General features: G+C 37.4%; 2 protein-coding genes across 4 annotated transcripts; both read right to left on the reverse strand.

Moving 5' to 3' along the window:
* Window positions 1–294: 294 nt before the first annotated feature.
* LOC144447139 (uncharacterized) lies at window positions 295–4,018 on the reverse strand. The gene is made up of 6 exons (XM_078137044.1): window positions 3,856–4,018; window positions 2,550–2,707; window positions 1,617–1,833; window positions 1,148–1,257; window positions 780–914; window positions 295–391 (listed from the first exon to the last, which is right to left on the reverse strand). Exons 1-6 carry the CDS (start codon window positions 3,982–3,984, stop codon window positions 295–297), a joined length of 846 nt encoding a protein of 281 aa, XP_077993170.1. The 5' UTR covers window positions 3,985–4,018.
* A 4,085-nt stretch (window positions 4,019–8,103) lies between these two features.
* LOC144447568 (uncharacterized) lies at window positions 8,104–26,379 on the reverse strand. Of its 3 annotated transcripts, none has more exons than XM_078137636.1 (7): window positions 26,310–26,379; window positions 12,737–12,896; window positions 11,826–11,983; window positions 10,824–11,040; window positions 10,352–10,461; window positions 9,780–9,914; window positions 8,104–8,462 (listed from the first exon to the last, which is right to left on the reverse strand). In XM_078137636.1, exons 2-7 carry the CDS (start codon window positions 12,863–12,865, stop codon window positions 8,366–8,368), a joined length of 846 nt encoding a protein of 281 aa, XP_077993762.1. In that variant the 5' UTR covers window positions 12,866–12,896; window positions 26,310–26,379; the 3' UTR covers window positions 8,104–8,365. The 3 variants fall into 3 exon arrangements, with proteins under 3 accessions (XP_077993762.1, XP_077993763.1, XP_077993760.1); XM_078137637.1 differs by lacking the exon at window positions 26,310–26,379 and adding an exon at window positions 26,101–26,125; XM_078137634.1 differs by lacking the exon at window positions 26,310–26,379 and adding an exon at window positions 25,484–25,576.
* Window positions 26,380–26,611: the final 232 nt, after the last annotated feature.

The raw sequence follows: 26,611 nt of genomic DNA on the forward strand, positions 1-26,611 counted from the left end.
CATACATACATACATACATACGCACGCACGCACGCACACACACACACACACACACACACACACACACACACACAAGCACACACACCATTATATTACGACAACAAACACATGTTATGTAGATTCAATGGTTCATCTGTTTATTTATCTACACGATAACATTGTGAACATTTTGTATAATTCAAACTATTAAAACATATAGTAGGTTCACTCTCTCCAATGTCTTGAAGGTATACGCGTATAAAATATGACGACCACAAAGGAGTAATCTCCTTGTTCATCCAGTGTGTTAACACATTATTCAGGTTTCCGGGCCATTGATAGAAAAAGCGGCAAAACACACGTTATAGGAGTGTCCTCTGCAGACGATTGAGAGCCCAGGACTGACATGATTCTGTAAGAATTAAAAAAATAGAGACAAAGAAAGTGATAAAGGGTGTCGTGATTAACCACTGACAAAGTTTAGTTGTTGACCAGTACTTTAATTGTCATTTTTTTCAAATGACTTAATCGATATGACGTGTAGTCTGATCGCATTAACGAATTAAAACACCACGGCGGGTATAAAGATTTAAATACACAATTCATTGTGTGTCTTCCCTCCCCCCCCCCCCCACCATCACCACCACCATTTTCTTGTGTAGACAAAAGACTGCTTTCTAATCAAATGTATATTCGTATGTATATACGTTTTGGGAAAATGTCTATCAAAATTCAAAGCCATTCACTCGCGTCTTCCCCTGTCAACACAAATATACTAATTTGGTGGTATATGCACTTACTTATTTTGAAGTTCAACAAACAATGTGTTGCCATCTGGATTCTTTCTCAGAAATTCCTTACTCTCGGAGTAGCTTTTGATCAAAGCAACCAGACTGGCCACTGACCGTTGACTCTTAATGGACAGGCTGGAATCCCTAGAAGATAAAGAAACATTTGCCGTAAACTCATTAGTATATGGCACATCTGTCAGTCCGTCCGTCTACCTGTCTGTCTACCTGTCTGTATATCTGTTAGGCTGGCTGCTTGTCGCTGTAATAGTCATATACATGTATCAACCATATAAATATTGTTTTGTATTTATGAATGACAATTTCCAATGGCTACGTACGATTCTACAGTAAAATAAAAATAGAAAGAAAGAAATTACCTTGCAGAGTCTTTGTAGGGAAGTTCAAGTTCATGGAATGTATTTTCGCCGTTAAATATCTTAGACCAATGACCTTCACGACGATTGATAGGCATCACTGTAGCTTCAAACTACGTGTATACAAAATAAAGAGACCATATGAAAACTGTCAAGGAATGGACTAGAAATGTTTTTCAACTGCAAAGACGGCTAAAATGTTTCTATAACTTTAATCTGCCTATCATTCCAATTTTAACCTGGAGAAGGGTGCATCAATATTGACTGCATCGTCAACTTACAAGTACAATGTGGGGAAGGCAATGTGTGGTTTAAACAGAAACTGTATACAAAGATCATTCGCCAAGTTCTCTCTATAAAACATAACATTTTCAGTTGAGGTTCTTTTCCTGACATAATGATGTGCAGTGGATGATTGATGTTAAACGTGATAAGGAACTATAAAGAAACCTGGCAAAAATGTGTTTTATACCTCGTGTAACAGAGAGTTGATAGTTTTGTGTTTCTCACTGTCATCATGTTGTATTTGTGTGCCATTGTACGTGTAGATCGCCAGACAACCACCAGGTTTCAATACTCTGTCCACTTCATTGTAGAAGTCGTCCAAATTAAACCAATGAATGGCCGTTCCAACCGTGATCAAGTCAACTGTCTCTGATTGCACGGGTATATCTCCACAACCACCAACTCTGAAAATAGAGTGAAAGGTTTTAGATTTTAACGTATCTAAAATATCGCGAAACTGAGGAATTAGACACCCCAAGCACATGATCCAATCAGTGAAGACCTCACGAGCATGCGCATTAATACAGGATAGATGTCAAGCAATTTTCCTTGGTAAAGGGAGGGAAACATCTCTAGGAAATCTATATTCCTCACAATAATATCATTCTAATATGCACGCTCGATACAATAGCGCCGACAAGGTACAGCACAGGCGGAACCACAGAACCGTTTACAAACACACAAAACAAGCAAAACTAAAACAACACAAAAACTGACATAAACAAACAAACAAACAAACAAACAAACAAACACACACACACACACAAACAAACAAACAAACAAACAGACAAATTAACAAACAAAATATGTGAGTAAATGAAAATACCTGTTTTTAAACACATGAACAGGTATCTATAGCTTCCATTGCATAGACTAGACCTGTATATACCAAACCACTACGAGTATGTTCCTATGTTTCTATGTATTGGGATTGTATGATTCGTTTATATAAGAAACATAGGAACATAGCTTGTATACACACATATTTTGTTTCTTCGTGTTTATATACTTGCTTGCTTGCTTGTCTTGTTTGTTTGTTTGTTTGTTTGTTTGTTTGTTTGCAACACAGTTCCTATAGGCTTGCTATGGTACAACGCATACTGAATAGATAAAGACTCACTTGAAGTTGACGTTCGGAGGTGTTGACGAATTGTTGGCAAATTCAATTTGATCTGCACTGATATCAACACCCAATACTTGATCCACGTGATCAGCCAATATCAGGGTACTTTGACCAGAACCACAACCAACGTCAACTGCGAATTTCAAATCTCCTGACTGTGTGAGAAATATGGAATACAATATACCAATCACAAATACATATACAGAATGTCGACAGTCGTCTTGGCTTGTACGAGTCTATCTTTACGTAATACATTTGTCGATAAACGTAAAAAGAAATTAAATTAAAACAGCAAATTTTGGAACTATGTATGGTTGTACAGGTTTGTAGAGTCAAAATCGAGTTTTTACTCTGTCAAAGCGATCATGAACAGTCAAATTGTAGCACCCTCTACGGTGTATTATGTAAAGAATGTACACGAGTACGTAGACTGTCAACAGCCTACCAGGTAGTCTTGCTGCTAGACGTTCGGGCTTTCTTTCGATGCTATAACTATAAGCGAACGAAGTTCGCATGTGAGGGCTTGCCCGAACAGTCTAGCGAATGTCATTTTCAGACCGGACATTCCATTGAGATTACGATAAGCGGTGGGTTGAGCCATATATGCATATATATACTTTAATATATTCAATCTCTGCATGCAGGTGTTGACAAACACATTTATGTCATTACTATGTCTTATCAGCTTATGGTAATTGTGTTTGATGAGTGTGTAGACGTTGTCATTCACACGTTAAAGTTAACGCATTGGTGGTTATTTTTACAAGCCCCTCCTTAAGATGAATATGCATGAAAATTTAGCTATTGTCCTCTGTTTGTGCTTGTCGCTAATACGGTTCTCTGATTGGCAGTTATCTATATCCTGATGACATTCGCTAGACCTCGGATGTTCCATCCTCGATAGCGTTGTTCGGCTGTGTGTCGTATTTTATCGGAAGAACATCCGAGGGCTAGCTGATAGACTACCTACCAGGCAGACTGCGCACATGAATTTGTGATTGAAAACGTTATAGCCACATTGCAGTCAGTAAACTGGCCAATAGTTACAAGTATGTTCTGAACATTCTCACCACGACTATGCACTTTTGAAAGCCTCTAATTCCAAATGGCAGCAGATTTTTCCTTTAAAATATAAGTGTTGTGTTAGGGTATTGCAATTGCGAGTTACGAGACACTAATAAATGAAAGTACGTTCGACATATCGATCGGTAAACAGACAATTCTATCTGACAAAGCACAGTCCCTCCCTGGGGTTGTGGACAAAGTTAGCATTGAATTAATACGAATCGAGTCATGGACGTACCTTTTGGTCTGCAAATGAAATTATTTTTCGGGTCATTTCTGGTGGGTAGGTGGGTCGTACATTCTTGTAGGCGTTAGCCATATCAGATCCGTCGAAGAACCCTGTAAAAGCGTCTTGGGTTGCTGCCATTGTCAATATCCTTCCTTCTTTGAAATAACCTGAAACAATGGAAATAAGATTTAATGAAACTGATTTCACATGAAAATGTAACTCCTTGTACCGTTGAAGAGTTTCCGAATTTTGAAAATGGAAATGACAGAGTTGAGTATTGTGCAGCTAGAGCAGCGTACTTACGATCGATTGCGCTGACCCTTCCCAGTCAAGGGAACTATATACACTGTGATAACTGCGGTCTTGACAATACTATTTTGTGTAAGTTTTACCAGTAGCCTGTCTGGACAAGTCTTTTTCTCGTGTGGAAGCTTGATGAAACATTGTTAAATATGCATGTTAAACAAGTGTTAATTAGTGTAATTAACATGTAAAACAATGTATTAGTAAGCCTACATATTTTCTGTTCATAAAGTTATTGTCATTGATTTTCAAACCACTCCAAATTAAGCTAAAACAACAGTAATGCAGATTACATGTAATGTACAATAAGTATACATTTTTTGAATACCACTGTGAGTATTATTCTTTCTGTCAATAGGTATAAAATAATTTCCATTTAAATAATGTTGTCAAGACCACAATTATCACAATGTATCTAGGGGAGGGTCAACGCAATCGATAGTATACTGACTGACAGTATCATTATTCCAGGGTGAAAGTTAGTCATGTTGTAACATAAAATTCGAGTGTAAGCTTATATAATGCAACGTAATAGTCATTATATTAAGCATGTCAGTCAGGGCCTTGGACCTCGATTAGTTCAGAAAGAACTACTGTCCTTGGTCCTCACCAGAATTTTATTTTGTCCCTAGACGTTGTATTTTTCTCTCTCTTTCATTTCTATATATTTATTCAATATCTGTATAAGTTCTGGTGAAATAAATTTCAATTCAATTCAATTAAAGATAAACTTTCAGTGTATAGATTATATGTTGAGTTTTGGGCGAAAAATCGTCAACACACATGACAATACAGCAAAAAACATATACATGACACTGCAATGAATAATTTCAACATATGTGATCGTGGAGTTTGTATTTTAGCAATTCCACTTTCTTTTTCAAATTCATTTTGTACTTAAAGATAGACATATTTTAACTCTAGACTAAAAAATAACAGAGACACAGCAAACAGCAGGATCCTTTACCCAATCACATTGAACAGTGATAGCATTGCTATTCTCTCAGTGCAGTAAAAACAGGCTTCTAATGAAAACATTCAACCTGGACTTGATGATTTGGTCTCAATTGTTTATTTTCTAAATGATACTAGTAATCAGCTTGACTACTTCTACATCCCCACTATGCATGGCACCTATGTAACCGTGTGTAAAAAAATGTCATGTTACGTAAAAGAACACCGTGCATCATTTTAGCTGCAAGAGGATGGTGCACTCACCAATACGACAAGTACGTTTCGACCTACCTGTTCTGGACGCCAACCTCACCTACTAGTACATGTGCAAGTCAAGGATCATGTACAAATGTTACGATGTACTAGTATGTAATTAATTATGTATATATACATTTGTACCTAAGGTAGGCGTAACCAGTGTGACTGACATGTGCAAATGAGCTCGTCAGCCAATCACTAGTCAGTAAGTAAAGCTCATACATTTTAATAACGTTCAACATGTTACTGGAACGACTCACTGTACAATATCTTACCCACAACTCTCTCTGATTGGTATGCTTGGAGGTTCCTTATTTTATAACTTTTTCAATAATCCATACTTTTCAACATTTTAAGCATAGAAATTAAGTTTAATTAATATGTAGCAAAAGTACGATTAGGAATCAAAAATAAAGTTCTAAATTTTGTACAAAAATGAACTAACAACTAAATTAAGCATGTGCTGTCAATAAAACACTTTTCACTGTCAAAGTGTCAATAACTTGGGTAGTCAGTGTATATGATGAGTTTTAGTATGTAAATTTCTTTTGTCATACATATTCAAATAAATCTATATCTTTGGCAAAGTCATAACAGGTGCATATATTTTCCTTAGTTTCGTCGCAAATATTCTGCATGTCTTTCAAGAAAATCTGCTGACAAATTCCTAAAATTACTACTCCATCTACAATAAATCACTGATACCAGAACCGATGAAAATGGGTATTCAGAAATTCATCAGTGGCAATTCTACGATTGCCAAATGGAAAAAATGTTTTTACAAAACCCTATACACTGGTGAGATTTGTCTGACTTGAAGGAGATGATGTCCACCACTACAAATCAGAGAGAGTTGTGGGTAAAATGTTGTACAGTGCGACTTACCTGAATATGTTATCAAGCTAAGCCTAGGCCTTTGAGGCTTCCTTCCCTGTCTTGTCATGGAATTTTCCATGACGAGAATAGTAAATCATACCATGTCGTACTTTCAAATACCGCTCATGTATTTCCGCAAATACGACTACTTAGTAAACACTTAGTTTTTAATGTCTTAAACCGTTTTTAACTTCATAATTCTAGCATCTCTCGTGTTTTACTTTTTATAACTTTTATTTTATCTTTGTACTCTGCCCTGTAAATTTTGTTACTCTTCCATATTTTTAAATTATGTATCTTTGTATTTTAACGTATGTTTTGTATTTTTATATTCAATGCATGAAAATCCATTTATGGATGCATTGACCTAGAGTAATAAATCAAATCAAATCAATCAATCAAATCATGACAATGGCACTATTTTGCATGTACAAGAGCTATTGTCCTCAGTATTTACCATCGGACCATTTTTTCAGTGGTCTGAGATTTATGTGTAACGGAATTTGATTTCTTTATTTATAGACAGAACCTCAGTGTAAAATCATCAATTGTTCGTTCTGAATATAATAAACTTATGATCAGCAAGATTTGTTGTAAGAGCTATTTTGTAAACTATTTGTAAGTATTACCAGTATCTACTGCACATGAGACGATGTATGTACATGTTGTATAACTGCATGGACGTTGACTTCATGCCTCACGGCCTCACTCCAAAGTAAGACTGTCTCTAGCCCCAGGCTAATATAGTGTTCTATAGTAGTCTGGAATCCATCGTATTATTTAAAATTAGTGAAAGTCCAATTATTTAAACTTGAGCGAAGACAGAAGCATGTGAAGACATTTAATTGTTACCAACTAATACTGTACACCAAGCGTTACTTACTACACCATGTATCGACTAATTAATGATTCTTTTAATTTGCTACATTTTATGTGGTAAAACAAATGTCATGAAGCACGTCTAAATTATTGTCTTGACGCCAATGTTAACTATTGCAATAAAAAGATTCTCTCCAACTGGGTGTTTGGTGACATGTATAAACAGCGTCATGAACGGACCCAAACACGGTAATTACAAATTCATGACAGTTTTGTGCCGTTTGTTTTGTTCCGGAAGGCGGTGATCACTGGAACCAATGCAAATGACACAAAACGATCGAAATAGGGGTAAATAAAGACAACTATACTAGTCGCTTTCACCACATCACATATTTATCAGGTTGGTGTCTTACATACATCCATAAATATAGGCCAGATTTGACCACTCTTGTAAGTGTTTGTTAAAAGAGAGAGGCCTTGATGAAGGGTACAGGTATATTTTACCATATACTAGTGTTACTTATATACTTGTCTGTGATTTTACACATATAATGTACAAATGACTATGTGTGTATGCTATCCTGACAGTACGAGGTAAATCAGACCACAGACAAGTAACACAGACTTAACTTTGCTACTGCTTCGTTGTTTTTAATACAATAGGTACATTCATAGACCCCATCCACGTGAGAGAGAGAGAGAGAGAGAGACAGACAGACAGACACAGACACACACACACGCACGCACGCAGACATAGACATACACACACGCACAGACATACACACACAGACATACATACATACATACACACATACGTACGCACGCACATACGTACGCACAGACAGACAGACAGACACACACACACACAGACATACATACAGACAGACACACACACACACGCACAGACACAGACAGACATACGCACGCACGCACGCACGCACACACACACACACACCGACCCTATCATATTACGACAACAAACATAGATATAAAGATAGGTCATCCTTAATAGATAGAAAACACATTTTTATGTAGATTCAATGGTTCATCTGTTTATTCATCTTTATCAAACACTGTAAAATTGTCAGCATTTGGTATAATTCAAGCTATTAAAAAATATTAATTTCAGTGTCTTGAAGGTGCTACAATTCCGGAATACAATCAACGGTATGCATACATTTTGTTTGTTTGTTTTGTTTATTTTTTACAAAACAATAAATACGTATGCGTTTATGGTATGAACAACCCAAATGGCCGTAAAAGGGTGATCACCCTATTAAAATCAAAGGTCTTCCAGTATGTCAACATATTATTCAGGTTTCCGGGCCATTGATAGAAAAAGCGGCAAAACACACGTAATGGGAGTGTCTTCTGCAGACGTTTGAGAGCCCAGGACTGACATGATTCTGTAAGAAAAAATGAAGACAATGAAAATGAAATACGGACTGTCGTGATTAACCACTGACCTTACTTCAGTTGTTCACCAGTACTTTAGTTATTTTTTCAAATGATTCAATCGCCGTGACACATAGTCTGATCGCATTAATTAATTAAAACACCGTAGCGGGTAAGATACGTCGGGAAGATTTAAATTAACGTTCCATAGTGCGAATGTCTCCCCCCCCACCCCCACCATCACCACCACCATCACTACCAATATTAGACAAAAAACTGCTTTCTAAACAACGCCAACATCTCATACGTATACGCTCTTCCATCCTGGTACTTTCAGACAGACAGACAGACAGACAGACAGACAGACAGACAGACAGACAGACAGACAGACAGACAGACAGAGACAGACAGACAGACAGGCGGGCGGGCGGGCAGGCAGGCACGCACGCGCGCGAGCACACACACGCGCGCTCGCGCACGGAATATAAAAGAAACAGCCGTATACGAAAGAAATTCAGGTATATAAACGAAGTCTAGCCGGAATCCCACATCAGATGTATATCACAATGGATTCGTATGTGAATGTGTTTTGGGTAAAATGTCGGCCATGAATATTCCTATCTAAATTCATTAAATTTCCCGTGGTTCGAAGTAAAGCGGGAAACTATTGTCTTGGCATGACGTAACTACTGGCCAATAGGAGGCCAGCTTTACACAGGTGTTCTGTGCAACGTAGTGGTATTTAAGTGAAAGTGTGATAGTATTCATCAGTCTAGCATTGCCACCAGTATGTTGTGCATATCCACTTTCAATTATTCGAAATAATTTATTTCGTTTTGCATGTCCGAGCCGAAGTTCTAGATCAGCTTTTTATTTTCGTTCCACAAACGTCACCTTTCTGTAAAAAGATGCCCAACTTTTTTCAGCACATGTAGCATTGCTTTTGGGTGCAGGTTTCAAGAACTTTTTTTCCTTAGAATTACAGAGTTTTTATTTCTGTTTTTTCCAGGGCGGCTCTGTGCTCTCTGGACGTTTTCAGCCTTGTAGATTCCGTATGCCTTTTCGGAAAATTTACTTTCGTTCATGTTCAGTTTATTGCGCCGGCAAACAATTTCGTATCAAGGCTTTTTCAGTCAGACTTGTACTGTTCAATAAAGGTTTGCGTGGCCGTGCACACACTACTCGGGCAACGCTTCCCCCTACACTATGACTTGTGTCATGTGTGTGTGTGTGTTCGTGTGTGAAGTCTGGATAAGACAAAGCTATTCAGTCGCGTCTTTCACTGTCAACCCAAATATGCTGATTTGGTGGTACATAATTAAACTTACTTATTTTGAAGTTCAATAAACAACAAGTTGCCATCTGGATTCTTTCTCAGAAATTCCTTACTCTCGGAGTAGCTTTTGATCAAAGCAACCAGACTGGCCACTGATCGTTGACTCTTAATGGACAGGCTGGAATCCCTAGAAGATAAAGAAACATTTGCCGTAAACTCATTAGTATATGGCACATCTGTCAGTCCGTCTGTCTACCTGTCTATCGATCGAAATGGTCACATATCTGTCAACAAAATATTATATTGTTTGTATTCATGAATGACTATTTACCACATTTACGATCCAACAGTGGAAAGAAAGAAAGAAAGAAAGAACGAAAGAACGAAAGAAAGAACGAAAGAACGAAAGAAAGAAAGAAAGAAAGAAAGAAAGAAAGAAAGAAAGAAAGAAAGAAAGAAAGAAAGAAAGAAAGAAAGAAAGAAATAAAGAAAGAAAGAAAGAAGGGAGGGAGGGAGGGAGGGAGGGAGGGAGGGAGGGAGGGAAGAAAGAAAGCAAGAAAGAATGAATGAACGAACGCACGAACGAACGAACGAACGAACGAATGAATGAATGAAAGAAATTACCTTGCAGAGTCCTTATAGGGAAGTTCAAGTTCACGGAATGTATTTTCGCCGTTAAATATCTTAGACCAATGACCTTCACGACGATTGATAGGCAACACTGTATCTTCAAACTACGTGTACACAAAATAAAGAGACCATATGAAAACTGTCAAGGAATGGACTAGAAATGTTTTTCAACTGCAAAGACGGCTAAAATGTTTCTATAACTTTAATCTGCCTATCATTCCAATTTTAACCTGGAGAAGGGTGCATCAATATTGACTACATCGTCAACTTACAAGTACAATGTGGGGAAGGCAATGTGTAGTTTAAACAGAAACTGTATACAAAGATCATTCGCCAAGTTCTCTCTATAAAACATAACATTTTCAGTTGAAGTTCTTTTCCTGACATAATGATGTGCAGTGGATGATTGCTGTTAAACGTGATAAGGAACTATAAAGAAACCTGGCAAAATGTGTTTTATACGTACCTCGTGTAACAGAGAGTTGATAGTTTTGTGTTTCTCACTGTCATCATGTTGTATTTGTGTGCCATTGTACGTGTAGATCGCCAGACAACCACCAGGTCTCAATACTCTGTCCACTTCATTGTAGAAGTCATCCAAATTAAACCAATGAATGGCCGTTCCAACCGTGATCAGGTCAACTGTCTCTGATTGCACGGGTATATCTCCACAACCACCAACTCTGAAAATATAGTGCCCAGTTTTAGACTTTAACGTATCTACTTTGATCGCGAAACTTTAAAGTTATCGGGTTCACGCCCCATCACATGATCCAATCGGTGAAGACCTCATGAGCATGCGCATTAATATATGATAGCTGTCAAGCAATTTTCCTTGGTAAAGGGAGGGAAACATCTCTAGGAAATCTATATTTCTCACAATATTATTCTCATATGCACGCTAAATACAATAGCGCCACCAACGTACAGTACAGGGAACCACGGAACCGTTTTACAAACAAACAAACAAACAAACAAACAAACAAACAAACAAACAAACCCGCAAAACTGATATAAACAAAACAAACACGCAAGCAAGCAAGCAAGCAAACAAACAAACAAAAAACAAAAAAACAAATAAATAAATAAATAAATAAATAAATAAACAAACAAAATATGTGTGAGCAAATGAAAATACCATATAAATATATGAACAGGTATATATAGCTTCCATTACATAGACCTATATACCAAACTACTGCCAGTATGTTTCTATGGTTTTGGGTTTACAATTCATTTATATAAGAAACATAGGAACAAAGTATACACACAAATTTTGTATGTTTGATTGATTGGTTGCTTGCTTGCTTGCTTGCTTGGTTGGGTTGGTTGGTTGTTTGTTTGTTTGTTTGTGTGTTTGTTTGTTTGTTTGTTTGTTTGTTTGTAACACGGTTCCTATTGGCTCGCTTAGGTACAACGCATACTGAACAGATAAAGACTCATTTTAATAGGCGAGGTTATAACTCACTTAAAGTTGACGTTCGGAGGTGTTGACGAATTGTTGGCAAATTCAATTTGATCTGCACTGATATCAACACCCAATACTTGATCCACGTGATCAGCCAATATCAGGGTACTTTGACCAGAACCACAACCAACGTCAACTGCGAATTTCAAATCTCCTGACTGTGTGAGAAATATGGAATACAATATACCAATCACAAATACATATACAGAATGTCGACAGTCGTCTTGGCTTGTACGAAAATATCTTTACGTAATACATTTGTCGATAAACGTAAACAAGAAATTAAATTAAAACAGCAAATTTTGGAACTATGTATGGTTGTACAGGTTTGTCATGTTCGAGTTTCTACTGTCATAGCGATCATGAACAGTCGAATTGGTAGGGCACCATCTATGGTGTATTATGTAAAGAATGTACACGAGTAATATATACATCTGATTATATTAAATGAATTGTTTTGTAGGTTATTTACTGGAAATAAATACATCAAAAATTGTTTTATGAAATATGAGACAATATAATCAGCTAACTCTGATATGTGGACGGGTAGACAGAAGACATGCATATCATATCAGGCAGACTGCCAACATAATTTGTGATTGCAAACGTTAGAAGCCATATTGCAGTCAGTAAACTGGCCAATACTAAGTATTTATAGTTACAATTATGTTCTGAATTGAAAATTCTTACCACGATTATGCACTATTGAAAGCCTCTATTTCCGAATGGCAGCAAATTTTCCCTTTAAAATATAAGTATTGTGTAAGGGTATTGTGAGTTACGAGACATTTTCTAATGAAAGTACGTTCGACATCTCAGTAAACAGAGTTTTATCTGACAAAGCACGGTCCCTCTATCACTGGGATTGTGGACAAAGTTAGCATTGAATTAATACGAATCGAGTCACGTACCTTTTGGTCTGCAAATGAAATTATTTTTCGGGTCATTTCTGGTGGGTAGGTGGGTCGTACATTCTTGTAGGCGGTGGCCATATCAGATCCGTCGAAGAACCCTGTAAAAGCGTCTTGGGTTCCTGCCATTGTCAATGTCCTTCCGTCTTTTTTAAACAACCTGAAAGATGGAAATAAAATATTATGAAACTGGTTTCATATTAAAATGTAACTCCTTGTACCGTTTCCGAAGTTTGAAAATGGGCAAAGTTGAGTACTGTGTACAGTAGCGTACTTATAGTGTGGGGGCATATGGCAGATTTTTGGGTTTCGTGTGAAATTCATGTTAATTTTTGCCAACATATCTCATTGTGTTCCCCATCATCTGAGCAATTAAAAAATATATGTTGGCAATTTTTATTTCAATAATAAGGGTAATTTTATTTGCATATCATTTGCATATTATGTATGATGCTTCCAGTTTATTTGATTTCCTGTATTGTTTGATGTTGGTGATTGCTATTCTTTCAAAAATGTACGCCAACCATGAATTATTTCAGTTACTATGATATGAATACTCTGGTTGGTTTTTATCTTTTAAAGCACTAGTAAGTCCACACCTTGACTATGCTTCCCCAGTGTCTTCCCCACATATATACGAGTAGGGATATTGCATTTTTGGAAAAAGTGCAGCGTCGGTTCACCAGGATGATTCCGCAGCTTGGTGGCTTGAATTATGAGGACAGTTACGCATATTGAAACTGACAACTTTAGAAACTAGATGAATTAGAGCTGATTTGCTTGAAGTGTATAAACTTTTCCATTTACATATTCTCCTTGATCCAGTTGTATTTTTCAAAGTATCTACTTCGACAACAGGGGGATATAGATTGAAATGATTTAAAGACAGATCCGGATTGGATATACCAAAATATTTTTTCAGTCGACATGTTGTAAACATTTGGAACAGTTTACCAGAAAGGGTTATTGTTATTACTACACCAATTAAATCATCGTAATTACTTAGTAATTCTTTTAATCCAGATTGGATATACGTAAATATTTTTCCAGTCAATATGTCATAGACATTTGGAACAGTTTATCAGAAAGGGTTATTGTGACTACATCAATTAATCATTTTATAGTGTGTATTGATAACACCTCAGAACAGTAAGGGATCTATAAAAGCATCAATGGCTTCCTTCCCCATGTACATTCATGGGTACATGCATCGTAAAAAAAATAAAGGCATTCATTTATTGCATAGAACGACCCTTGCCAAATGATATGTCCTTTTGACCAATTTCGGCGTATTGGTGTGACTTGTTATCAAGTGTACACACACACATTAAAAATATTCCTTTTCAGATATGGCATCTGGTTTTAATACGTATCTACACATGTAGTATTGAATCCTGTCCAGGTACATTCTACACAGGATATAGAGTCCAAGTTTAGGTCTACACAAAATTTGAAATTTTACCTCTCAATATTAGCATACAAGTTACATAAATTGGACCTCTTGCAAATATTAGATAGAAAAGAGACATCACTCAGTAAAACACCTTTAGAAACCTTCAGAATGTTTTACCCCCACTTTGGACCAATTGAGATACTTTCTAGAGCAATGGAAAAAGTCAATATGGCAGCTACTTTAGAACGTTTTTAGCACAACTGAACTGAGGCTCAGTAGTGCTATAGGGATCGCCCGGCGTCTGTCTGTCTGTCTGTCTGTCTGTCTGTCTGTCTGTCTGTCTGTCTGTCTGTCTGTCTGTCTGTCTGTCTGTGTGTGTGTGTGTGTGTGTGTGTGTGTGTGTGTGTGTGTGTGTGTATGTGTGTAAACAACTTAAACTCAAAAACTGCTGAACCGATTGCCATGATATTTGGTGGGTCCATTACCTTGGGTGTCTAGTTGGGAAATTGTTCAAATCAAAATGATCGCATCACAGATGTGTGATTTGGGTCAAAAAATGTGATTTTTGGTCAAAAAACTTAAACTCAGAAACTACTGAGCAGATTGGTGCGAAATTTGGTGGGAACATTCTTAAGGGGATGTAAAGTAAGATGTGTCCATGACGGGATGATTCCATCAGTGATATGCAAATTAGGGCTAAAAATGTGTCTTTTTGGTTAAAAATCTATAATTCCAAAACTACTGAGCAGATTGGGCTGAAATTTAATGGGAATGTATCTAGGGATGTATGGACAAAGAAATATTAAGCATACCATGATTCCATGAGTGATATGCAAATTAGGTGTAAAAATGTTCATTTTTGGTCAAAAACTTATATCTCAAAAAGTACTTGGTCACCGAGTCTGAAACTTGGTGAGATGTTTCTGCATGTTATTCTTCAAAACATTTTGACAAAATTGGCCCTAGCAACCATGACCACGCCCTTAGCAACAACCAAATGGCAGTATATTTTGGTCAAATAACATCAAATGAATAAACATTCAAAAAATGTATGCAAATACCGTAGCAACCATGACCACGCCCATAGCAACAGCCAAACGGTCGTGCATGACATTCACAAGCCATTAACGGTCCAAGTGCAACAAACCCGCGGGCTTGCCTGACGAAAACGGGTGTCATAAAAGTTGTTTGCATCTCTAAAGCTGTTTGTAGTGTTACTTATAATAGCCTAATAAATTGATAACAACTGATATAAGACGGAGATAAGGTTTGCCTCAATTGACCCACTCCTTAGAAATGATCTTACGCTGTGAACTACACTGTTTACTTGTGTTATGTAAGAGCCCATCATCACATGTGTAAATATTGGTACTCTTTGATAACAAGTGGACTTGCTTCTTTAATGGCTTGTCCCAGTAATGTGTATTTCACAAAGATAACAACAGGGATTAATAGACAATTGAATAAACGTTCAAAAAATGTATGAAAATTTGCCTAGCAACAAGACCACGCCCATAGCAACAGCCAAATAATCATGTATATTGCAAAGATAACAACAGGAATAGAAAGACAAATGAATAAACATTCAAAAAATGTATGCAAATGTGCCTAGCAACAAGACCACGCCCATAGCAACAGCCAAATAATCACATATATTGCAAAGATAACAGGAATAGAAGACAAATGAATAAACATTCAAAAAATGTATGCAAGTGTGCCTAGCAACAAGACCACGCCCATAGCAACAGCCAAATGATCACATATATTGTGAAGATAACAATGGAGATTAATAGACAATTGAATAAACATTCAAAAAATGTATGTAAATATGCCTAGCAACAAGACCACATCCATAGCAACAGCCAAATGATAGCATATATCGTAAAGATAGCAACATGGTTGGATAGGCAACTGGATAGTCATTCACCAAATGAACACTTATTGTTCGCATGTTAGCATTTTTAAAAACTGTACAGTTGTGCTACAACGCTATTGGCGGTATTTTTGTTATTTGTTCTGTATGCAGTTCTTCCTCTACGTTCTGTAGAAATATCATATTAAAAAGTAAATGAATTGTTGTTAAAGGCATTTCATGAGTGCTTATTAATTTCTCACTTTGGAATGGTGTCAATTAGTCATCAAGTTGGCATGTGACTACTTATTCCAAGCAATGAAAGTTATTTGTGTATGAAACGTTTACGTTGAGGATTTGAATGTCAGATTTTCTTTGAGTACTAAAACACGTGGAATGATAGCTAACAATGCAATAAAATTTGATTTAAGATACTATTTTCTGGTGGGTTGGGGTTGGGTGGTACATTAGAATCTGTCTCTGCTGTTACTTTCAACCTTTATTCATGACTGACCAAGAGGAAGTTCGTTGCGTAATCGAATGTAAGAGTGCCTTCACACTGAATAACTAAACTAAATATGCATATATTCATATTGTTCCTTTAAATATTATAAAAGAAATTCTTCAGATACTGAATTTATCATCCTTATTTTATACTACATTGTCCTTGATCTTGTTTTATTTTAGAATTTCGATGAAATAACGTAAACAAATGTAACAGCGGAGAACACGTCTATTCATGTTGTTCCTTTGAATTGACATGTAACGCCACCCAAATAGCTATACTAGTAGAAACGTAGACAATGCATACGACATAATGGCGCGAGTAGTTTTGAATAAAAATAATTTGGTCTATTCACTTGAATACATAACTTTGTATAGTAACCATTCAATTGATGCTATGCTATTGATCAGCAATATGTTTATATCAGATGTAAACTGAATGCCTTCAATAAAGGCAAAACTTTAGATTGCTGTTCCTTCACGCCTTGTCGAAAGAAAAATTCTGCGCTACCAGACATGATATTGCGATTATCCATTAGTTACTACATCAATAAATAAAACGTAGCTTTGGAACTCATTTTTCATATCCTCTTCTGTAAAAGTTGAGTTTGCTGTATTTTCAACCCACTGTAACTTTCACTAGAGTTTAGTTCACTATACGAAATGTCAAATTTGACCATGTCTTTCCACCGGGTAAATCTTTAGCAGAGGATGTGTAAATGTGGTGAATATGAGACGAATTGACACTTTTGACTTAATTCACCTCCGGTGACCTCTCCCCTGGGGCTGTGAACAGTCAAAAGTATCACTTTGTCTCGTACTACCCCTTGACAGAGATGGTAGTTAGGTGGGTCACAGGTTGGGTAAAGGTGGGTAAATTTGACTAACCAAAAATGTTATCTTTACAAAATATACAGGCATTGTCGGCTGTTGCTAAGGCCATATCAATGGAAGTTGACTATAATCACGGATTCATGGGTTTTCAATGCCTAACCAATGGTTAAGAATAGGGTCTTGGGGCCAAATTTTATTTTAGCCCCCTCAGACTAATTTTGAAGATAAAAATTGCCAACATGTATTTTTTTATATGTGGTCCTATAATGAACGTAACCATATATGTTTCATAAAATTAACATGCATTTCACACGAAAACCCATTAATAATGTACTAGTATATATACCATGAAGGTTCTTCAATTCCTACCCCCGCGTATACCACTTGCAACTGATACATCGGTCTGCATTCAGCGGCGGATTATACTTTGTCGTATTCCTTAAAAAAACCTTCTGAAATATATTTTTATTTTAAATACTAATTGTGTGCATATACATAACCTAAAACATGCGATAAGCAGCGTGTACAGCGCAAACTATACACATGATACAGACCTCGCTACTCACTGAGGATTCGAACACATAAATATAATCCAAATGATCGGTTTACAAGCAAACACTATAAGGAGTGGACCATTTGATATCCTGGAGGGGGGGGGGCTTGGAAGATTTCGGGAAAAAAATGCCAAATGGATTTGCTTGAAAAAAAATCCGGATATGAGTGGGTGATGGGGAAAAAAAGATGGCCCACTGCTGCTAGAAAAGAAATGTCTTAGCAGGGAAATGATGCACAGGTTCGGAGTATACTGTTCAACCTGCTCGTACCTCTCCAGCCAGGACACTTGTCAAATCATGACAAACAGTTTCAAACACATGCCAGGACCAGTCAGTTTCGTTAGCCTGTGGTACATATATATATTTGTTCTTGTCTCTTGTTTCTTTCATAAATGGTTTAAATATTACTTCATGTAAGGGTTCTAACATAACTATACATAAAATTATACATATAATACATGTATTACCTAGCTACCACTATGGGAAGCCGTTCATCAGGTCAAAAGTATTTTTTTATTTTAGCTATAGTATTTTATATTTTTCATACTTACAAACTAATTTTAACCGTTTATGTACTTTTATTCCATGGTTACATTATTTTAATTGAAATAAGTTTTCATTTATTTGAGAATATTGTTTATTTTTCGTCAAACCAGAATTTTTTAAAGGATTATATATAATTGAATGTCAAAATATATTTTTTGTTAAAGATATTTTATTTTATTTTTTTTTTTATTTAAAAAAAAAATTCAACTTTTTTTTTTCTCTCAACTTTTTTTTTTGGGGGGGGCCGAGTCTGCTGACAGGTGCCGGCCACGAGCACGTCGTGCTCGTACCCGGCGCCTGTCACGAGTACGTCGTGCTCGTGACAGGCGTGTCCTTCGTCCTCCATTACGACGTGTTTCGGCGTCAAATACACGTTCTTATTACCTTCAAAATTGATCGCTCAAAAATTATATCAGATCTCAAAACTGTTAATTAACGCGTGATCGTATCTGTTTTTTTTCCAACAACCGCGACTTTAGCCGCGTACGATCCATGTGCAACGGGTAAAGGTATTTCCAAACGGTCAGTCAGGTACTTCTAGTACGAGCGCACATGTTGACGTCGACCTGCTGTATTACATACGTAGACGTGTTGTTCTCAACTTTTCATGATACATGTGTACTCTGACTTTTCTTAAATAGAAAAATAGAAACAAAAAACTGCAGATCTGGCGGGGGGGGAACCCCCTTGGACTCCATCACCCCAGAGGCCACTCATTCGTCAAACCAACAATAAGATTCACCAAAATTGGTAAAAAAAACTTGAAAAGCTTCTAGGGGAGACCCTCCCCCATAAGAGGTAGACATGTTCCAGTCTCAAATCAAAGTTCTTTCCTCCACCTCTTACTGTCAAGATGCTATGGAACTTTATTTCAAACATGTTTCAACCTTAAATTGCTTTTTTCATGTTAGAGTTGTCTTGTAAAGCTTGCAAATTATTGTCTGAAAGTGTCTGTGAGTAGCCTAAACATTGCCTTTAGAAGTAAAAAAAATCCAGAGCTCCTAGGGGGAGACCCCCTAGAACCCCCCACCCCCACCCACACCCACACACTCACACAAGAGGTGGACATATCCCAGTCTCAAAGCTCTTCCCTCTACAGCTTACTGTCAGATGCTATGAAACTTTATTCACGGGGGTCAGTGACTTTTTGTCGGCCTAATGGACAAAAACACTGACACCCCCCATCCCCCAAGCTGGAGAAACTGACCGGTATATCTGAATGTCTGAGCTCACCAATCAAGTTTCCGATTTGTATTTTCAGTGTGTCACCATGCCATGGCATAAAAACTGTCAACGATGTTTATTTAATTGAAAATCAAACATGTATGAAATGTGTAGTTTTCTAAATATAATCTGTGTGTGATAGAACAGCATCTTTTTACTCTCTGTATTACCATGTGCGAAAACCAAACAGAAAATTGTGGCAACAAATGCAAGTGTTCAACATTGACGTAAAAAAATCCGGATATCTCAAAGAAGCAAAGAAAAAAAAAGTTGCCAGCATAGGCGAAGGATAAAAAAAATAATCCTCAGGCAAGCAGGTGGGAAAAAAGTAATGACTCTCCACCAATCTTCCAAGCCCTCCCCCCCCCCCAGGATATCGAATGGTCTACCCCTAAGGCTCATATTTAGCTAAACTGCATGTAGTTTCAAGTTACTGTTTTCCACATGCCAAACAAGTCCTAATGCCTTGTGTAGCTTGGCTGTTTGGGAATGGTCATGTGACTGAGAACAAGCTGCACATTGCTCATTGTTTTAAAATGCATATACATTGCCATACAAGCGCAAAATGTGCATATGGGCCAGATACGTATACGCGATTTCCATGCAAAGATTGACCTGTATCACATACATTCTGAAACCAGTCACTGGCTTCAATATATTGTCCTATGAGAATTTCCATCGAGCAGAAAATAGTGTAGAATATTTTATTTTCACTGGAATTACCGTTGAAAACGGTAATACATACATGATAAACATACTTTAGAATTGTACTGGTAATTTATGTTGCACTGTCTTACTTAGTTGCATGAAAAGTGAAGGAAAAAATAGTTTCAAGTTTCAGATAAATAGTGTCTTCCCAACATAGCTAATTTGATGTAAATATTCGACACTACGGTCAATTCCAGCAAGAAAAGTCGAATACAATAAAGTTTCATGCTTTACTAGACAGTTTTTTTACTACAGAATATATGGTTAAACAACCAGTAGAGGAACAACAATAAAATACTGGTTATATGTGATACTTTAAAACATAGGGTAACATTTTCTTAAAAAAATAAAAGCACTTTCAAATATAAATTACAACAATAAAATTGTTATAATTTTGTGACACTAAGGAAAGTGACAGTGAGAGTAGTGAAAAAAGTAATGCACAAAGTGATACTGAGATTTCAGAGTTATTACTGGTTACTCGATCAGGGAGAGTGTGTACCACATGGAAATCACGATATCAATTATATACAGAGAATAGTGTACCAGTAAGATTGGTGATATTTGTGGAATGGCAGAAATATGTGTCGTTTAATCAAATTCATTAAAGGGACAGTATCTGTAACTTGATGATCTTTTTTCAACACTTTCGTTCTGTGTGTCAGGTGCAGTTTCTTGTTCTACTCCTTAAAACATGTTGAAATACCCTGTATTTGGCTTGTCAGCATAGCCTGTGTATGTGTAAAATGCACTGTTATTGTTGATAATTTTAGTCCAGCCTAAAATTCACTTGACAAAAATAACAATGCAGTTTGTACATATACAGGCTGTGTTTACAAGCGTTTGCCAAACACAGGAGTGTTTCAATGTGCGTTATGGAGTAGTACAAGAAACTAAAAACTGTAGAAGATACACAGAACTAAACATAATGAAAAATATCATCAAAAGTTACAGCTACTGTCCCTTTAATTGCTCCACATAATTTCCATCCATCTATCAGTGAATTTTTCATTTTGAGATGGGGAAGGGTAAGATTTTAGTACTTGGGATTGGGGGGAGGGTCACATTTTAGAAAAAGGAGTAGGGGAGGAACACATTTTACAGCTCAGACATACCCTAAATCCCCCTAGTAATTACTGAAGGCTCCCTTAGCAATGGATAATCGCGTATGTACCGTCGCGTGGTAGATGTGGCAAGGGATCGACGAGGCCGAGCGAGGACGGCAAGTTTTTTTCTGTACAGCGGAACGAAAAAAACCACAAAAACAAGAAAAAACCTTCAAAGTCACAACAAACGCTACAATTATTACAGCTACCCTAAACCCCCCCCCCATATGCAAAAATCAGACAATATATTTAGTCAAAGTAAACTGTGAACCCCCTCCCCCTTATCCCATTTTTTTTTAAATATGGCCCTCCCCGAGAACCGATTTGTAAAAAGTGACACCCCATCCCCCCGCCCCCTTGTCATCACTGAACGCTCCCTAAAGCTAAATGACTGTGGCGGCAACATGACAATAAAGATATAAAAAAATATTAAAAGCTTACACTTTACAAACTTGTTAAAAATATACACAACGACGTTGTGTATTAAAAACTTGTATCATGAGAGAAAATGAGACTCCTGTTTTATGTCATATACTCAGAAACCGATTTAGGGAATATTTAGCTGCAATAATTGTAGCGTTTGATGTGGTTTTGAGGGTTTTTTCGTTCCGAAGTTTAACCCGAATCAAACGCTACAATTCTTCTAATGCAAATGCAAATAGACGAGACCTCATTGAAAACGTGAGCGAGGCGTCAGCGTACTACCCTTTTCAAACTGCTGCATGCCTTGCTACAATCGCCGATTTTGACGGAATTGGGGTACCTCTGAACACTTCTTTGGTCTTGAAGGCTCCGTAATTAATGTTGGCGTTAGGAAATATCCGATATTTTGCCAGGTAAGGCTAGACTGTCGACAGTCGCTCGCGCCTTTTTCCCTACGTTTTATCTAAACTCCGGTCCGGCGCAACACTAGTAATAGTATAATCGCAAACTGAGTGATATCGAGGGCCGTATTGCGAAGGCCCAAGCGACTGTTGTCCCTTGCCGCGCACTCGTGCGATAACAATAGGAACATTCAGTTTGTAGACTATTGACATTTAGGTCATAGTTCACAAAGCTTGTCAATCAAAATGAACATGGCGTAGTCACCAAGCGAGTCAACACATCGAGACGCATTGGAAAAACTTTGATACTCGCACTTGAAAGACTTTCAGAGAAGAATTATAGATACCTATGTCTCTGGGAAAGATGTTTTCGTTAGTGTACTGACAGGAAGTGACAAGTCCATAGCCTATGAAGCCCGGGCTATGAAGTCGCAGGCCTGTGGGTTATACTTCCAAGTTCCATGCTCCGATCGTTCTCGCGATACAGCTAACAACATCTAGTCTGCAATTGTCCCAGTAGTATCCTCATTGATACAATGATAGCTCTAATATAATCCCGTATATAAACGGCGAAGGCCCTTTTATTTGTGGTAATTTTGCTAAACAATAGGGAAGTGGTAACAACCTCGCGGCCGACCCAAAGGTTCACCCCCCCCCCCCACATCAACAACAAAAATCACATAAAAAGAAAACATCAAGGAAAAGACACAACAAACTGTCATATCATATAGCATCGTGATAAAGATTACGTAAATTGACTCCTCAATCGGTATCTGAAATAATGGGGTACAATAGCGTTAGGTATATATAGACTCAGTACTCTGTGGAGGCACTAGTTGAAGACGTGTCGGATCGGAGCACGATCTCCGTGCCGTGGTAAATATGGAGGCACTTTTCTGTTTCAGGTAGAACGTCTACCATTTGCACATTATCTGCGCCTCACTATCAAACATTTTATACATGAATATTATTACTATATAATATGCTAGCTGCAGTCGAGGGAAGGTAAAAAAGGTGTCCAAAACATCTGTTGCTTGACTGGAGTGTCGGTCGGAATTGGTACAATAAGTCGACTTCCGTAGCATTCTCTCGCTCCAGTACCACTGTAACAGCTAGCTGCATGCTAAACAAGGCAATAGACTAGTGAGCATGACAATGTATCGGGCGTCGAGTTTGTCAACGACGTCATTTACGAATGTTATAAAAACGCGCGGTTTCAAGCTTTAACAAAGAAAGATAGGAAAGGAAAAAGTACTTGATTATGACCATCAAAATGCATTTACGAGGTCAAATTTGCGCTGCAGTTTACGTGTGTCGCACGTTGAGTAACCTTACATTGAACTGTATGCAAATTATACGATAGAGTACCGCCCCATTAAATGACGTCACATCATGAATAAGTAATAGCAAGGGAGATGCGGCAAGGGACAACAGTCGATTCAGATCTGAATCACTTCCGTCTATTTCCATTTGCGTTAGAGGAATTGTAGCGTTTGATTCGGGTTAAACGTCGGAACGAAAAAAGGCACAAAAACAGACGAAAAAGCCCTCAAAATCACATCAAACGCTACAATTATTGCAGCTAGGGAATATTTACCCCTCTACGTCTACATGCCTTTCATGTCAGTCAGAAATATCAAAATGATATGTGACGGTATAATACAAATTTCGCCGTCCCAGTTCGAATTTGCATTCATTATAATATTTATATCTATATCTGGGTAGTTTACTTGGCAGATGACACTGGCCCTGTTTGTAGACGATTTTTCTTAAAACGTTCTCTGTTCCAATAACGGAACATATCTCCGTTTATCCCAGGAGAAGGGTTACATAAATACACTAAATACCGAATAAAGGAAGTCTTGTGAGCCTAAAGCACAAAACAGTCTTAGAAATACACAGGGGCGTGTAATATTTCATAGATTGTTTTCATATTGCTTAGAATGCCGTTTTCTTAGGAAAATATCGTACGAATCTTGCTGCTACAAATGTAAGCTTATCAATCTCTATACTACTAAGAAATAGTCTCTTCCTCTTACATGTAGGAATATATAATCAAAAGGTTGTTATATTTAGTCTGTAGACCTGGAAAACAACGATCTATGAAATATTACACGCCTCTGTGTAGAAATAAATACATGTAAATACCTTAAATAACTATATATTTGGTATTTCGCAATACATGGTATTCAGCCAAAAATACCTCACCATATTTAACAAATGCAACCCGAGCTCGAGTCTCCAGACGAGGGCAAAACCATGTCGGATTAAAACGTAGACTCACACAGTTTGTGGCAATAGATATTACGAAGGCTAGGTCGAGCTGTAGCTGTAGTACTGTTCTCGGGGAAAATGCTAAGTGAATAAAGTTGGGGGCTGTTCAATACTGAACTCATAGCCTACTAAATGTATATGGCGCTTAGGGCAGTATATTCCACATAATCTCTCATACTTACATGTACGATAGCGAGAGACTGAATTATTACCGTGATTGCTACTGATTGGAAGGATACATCCTCAAAAATGAAAACTTTTTTGAAAATAAGACAATATAGGAGGCCATTTAGAGGCATAAAATATCAAACAAAAAACATAATTTAAAGTCTTACAAAGCTTGAATGTGGTTTTAAAATACCAGAATTGAGAGACAATTATGACATGCAGTACATTTTATCTGGCTATGAAGTGTATTTTGTTGTGGCAAAGCTGAAAGATATTTTGCAGATGTGGTAAATGACTTCTCCTGAACTTTAATTTGATTCCAAAAAATCATGAATAAAGAAAGAGTAAAACATTTGAAGACTTTCAGACTATCACTTAGTGCACATTGGATATGCAACAGGTAGTTTAATCTCAATTCATTTTTGTATGCATCATCAGAACCAAGTAAATCTCTGTATAAGATATTGTATAATTTGGAATTGACTCAAATGTATATTGTTACATGTATTATGCAGAAAATATAAAGAAATTCCCTTAATTTTGAAACAAAGTGTGCAATTTACTGACATGCAAAGCCCGCATGAGGATATACTGCCCATCACCAAAAAAAATAAAAATTGAAATGCCAAAAATATGGGTAGGTCGGGCCCGTTGAACAGCTTTTTTTTTTTTTCTGGCCTTACACAAACGCAAATAGACGGAACCGATTCAGACCTGAATCGCAAAGTTGGGCGGATTTTTCTGCTAAATTACGCCTTACCTGGCAAAATATCGGCCATTTCCTAACGCCAACATTAATTACGGAGCCTTCAAGACCCAAGAAGTGTTCAGAGGTACTCCAATTCCGTCAAAAAGCCTTACACAAACGCAAATAGACGGAACCGATTCAGACCTGAATCGCAAAGTTGGGCGGATTTTTCTGCTAAATTACGCCTTACCTGGCAAAATATCGGCCATTTCCTAACGCCAACATTAATTACGGAGCCTTCAAGACCCAAGAAGTGTTCAGAGGTACTCCAATTCCGTCAAAATCGGCAAATATAGCAAGACATGCAGCATTTTGAAACGGGCGGTACACTGACACCTCGCTCACGTTTTCAATGAGGTCTCGTCTATTTGCGTTTGCGTTAGAGGAATTGTAGCGTTTGATTTGGGTTAAACTACAATTATTGCAGCTAGGGTCAAGCATGCTTCACGAAATCGCCGAAAAATCAGTATTCCTATTAATGTTTCCAAAATTGATTTAGTGACACGGAAGAAAACTTTCAGTCGAGATTTTCGCCTCTATAGTATCTAAAATGGTGGACTCTTGTGAGAGTTACGGCGAGTTGAAAATATCCTAAAATACGGCTAGTGAGCAGCCGCCATCGTACGTACACGTATGCGATAGAAGTGTATTCAATGGAGGCACACAGCATAATGAGTTACCAGCAGCAGTCCAGTAGTACAATTGATTTTTTCCCATCATGCTTTGTACCCTGTCCCTTCTGTACTGTGGAAATCAGCCCAGCAAAATGACCATCCTTTACATGTTCAGCTAAGTTAAGGAGCATTTAGAAAAAAAAGTAGAATATCATACAGCTTACTTGTAAAGATGAGTCTCCAAAAGCACAGACTGTACGGAAATTTGCGACACAAGACATTCAGGGGTAAGGGCAGAGCTGCAAATGTAATTTTATTCAACAAGTTACATGCAAAGCTGGAAATCCGAATGACGCTTCTAATGGAAAATTCCATTCGATAAGTTGCCCTAAGTTGCTTTCGATTATTACACGACGTCACACCTGGGGTTCCCCAAGTCGATTCTCCTCGCGGAGCTGGGGCAGCTAAGGGGTAGACCATTCGATATCCTGGGGGGGGGGGGCTTGGAAGATTGGTGGAGAGTCAT

This window comes from Glandiceps talaboti, chromosome 16, assembly GCF_964340395.1.
Source record: "Glandiceps talaboti chromosome 16, keGlaTala1.1, whole genome shotgun sequence".
Lineage (NCBI taxonomy): Eukaryota > Metazoa > Hemichordata > Enteropneusta > Spengelidae > Glandiceps > Glandiceps talaboti.

What these genes read in the sequence shown, in the direction of transcription:
- LOC144447139 (XM_078137044.1), bottom strand. Translation starts at nt 3,984, where the DNA reads ATGGCAGCAACCCAAGACGCTTTTACAGGGTTCTTCGACGGATCTGAT. An exon ending in CCTCCGAACGTCAACTTCAA is followed by an intron (nt 1,834 to 2,549) that starts GTGAGTCTTTAT and finishes CTCTATTTTCAG; the next exon opens with AGTTGGTGGTTGTGGAGATA. An exon ending in CCCTACAAAGACTCTGCAAG is followed by an intron (nt 915 to 1,147) that starts GTAATTTCTTTC and finishes TTTATCTTCTAG; the next exon opens with GGATTCCAGCCTGTCCATTA.
- LOC144447568 (XM_078137634.1), bottom strand. Translation starts at nt 25,518, where the DNA reads ATGTTGGCGTTAGGAAATGGCCGATATTTTGCCAG. An exon ending in AATGGCCGATATTTTGCCAG is followed by an intron (nt 12,897 to 25,483) that starts GTAAGGCGTAAT and finishes TCCATCTTTCAG; the next exon opens with GTTGTTTAAAAAAGACGGAA. An exon ending in CCTCCGAACGTCAACTTTAA is followed by an intron (nt 11,041 to 11,825) that starts GTGAGTTATAAC and finishes CTATATTTTCAG; the next exon opens with AGTTGGTGGTTGTGGAGATA.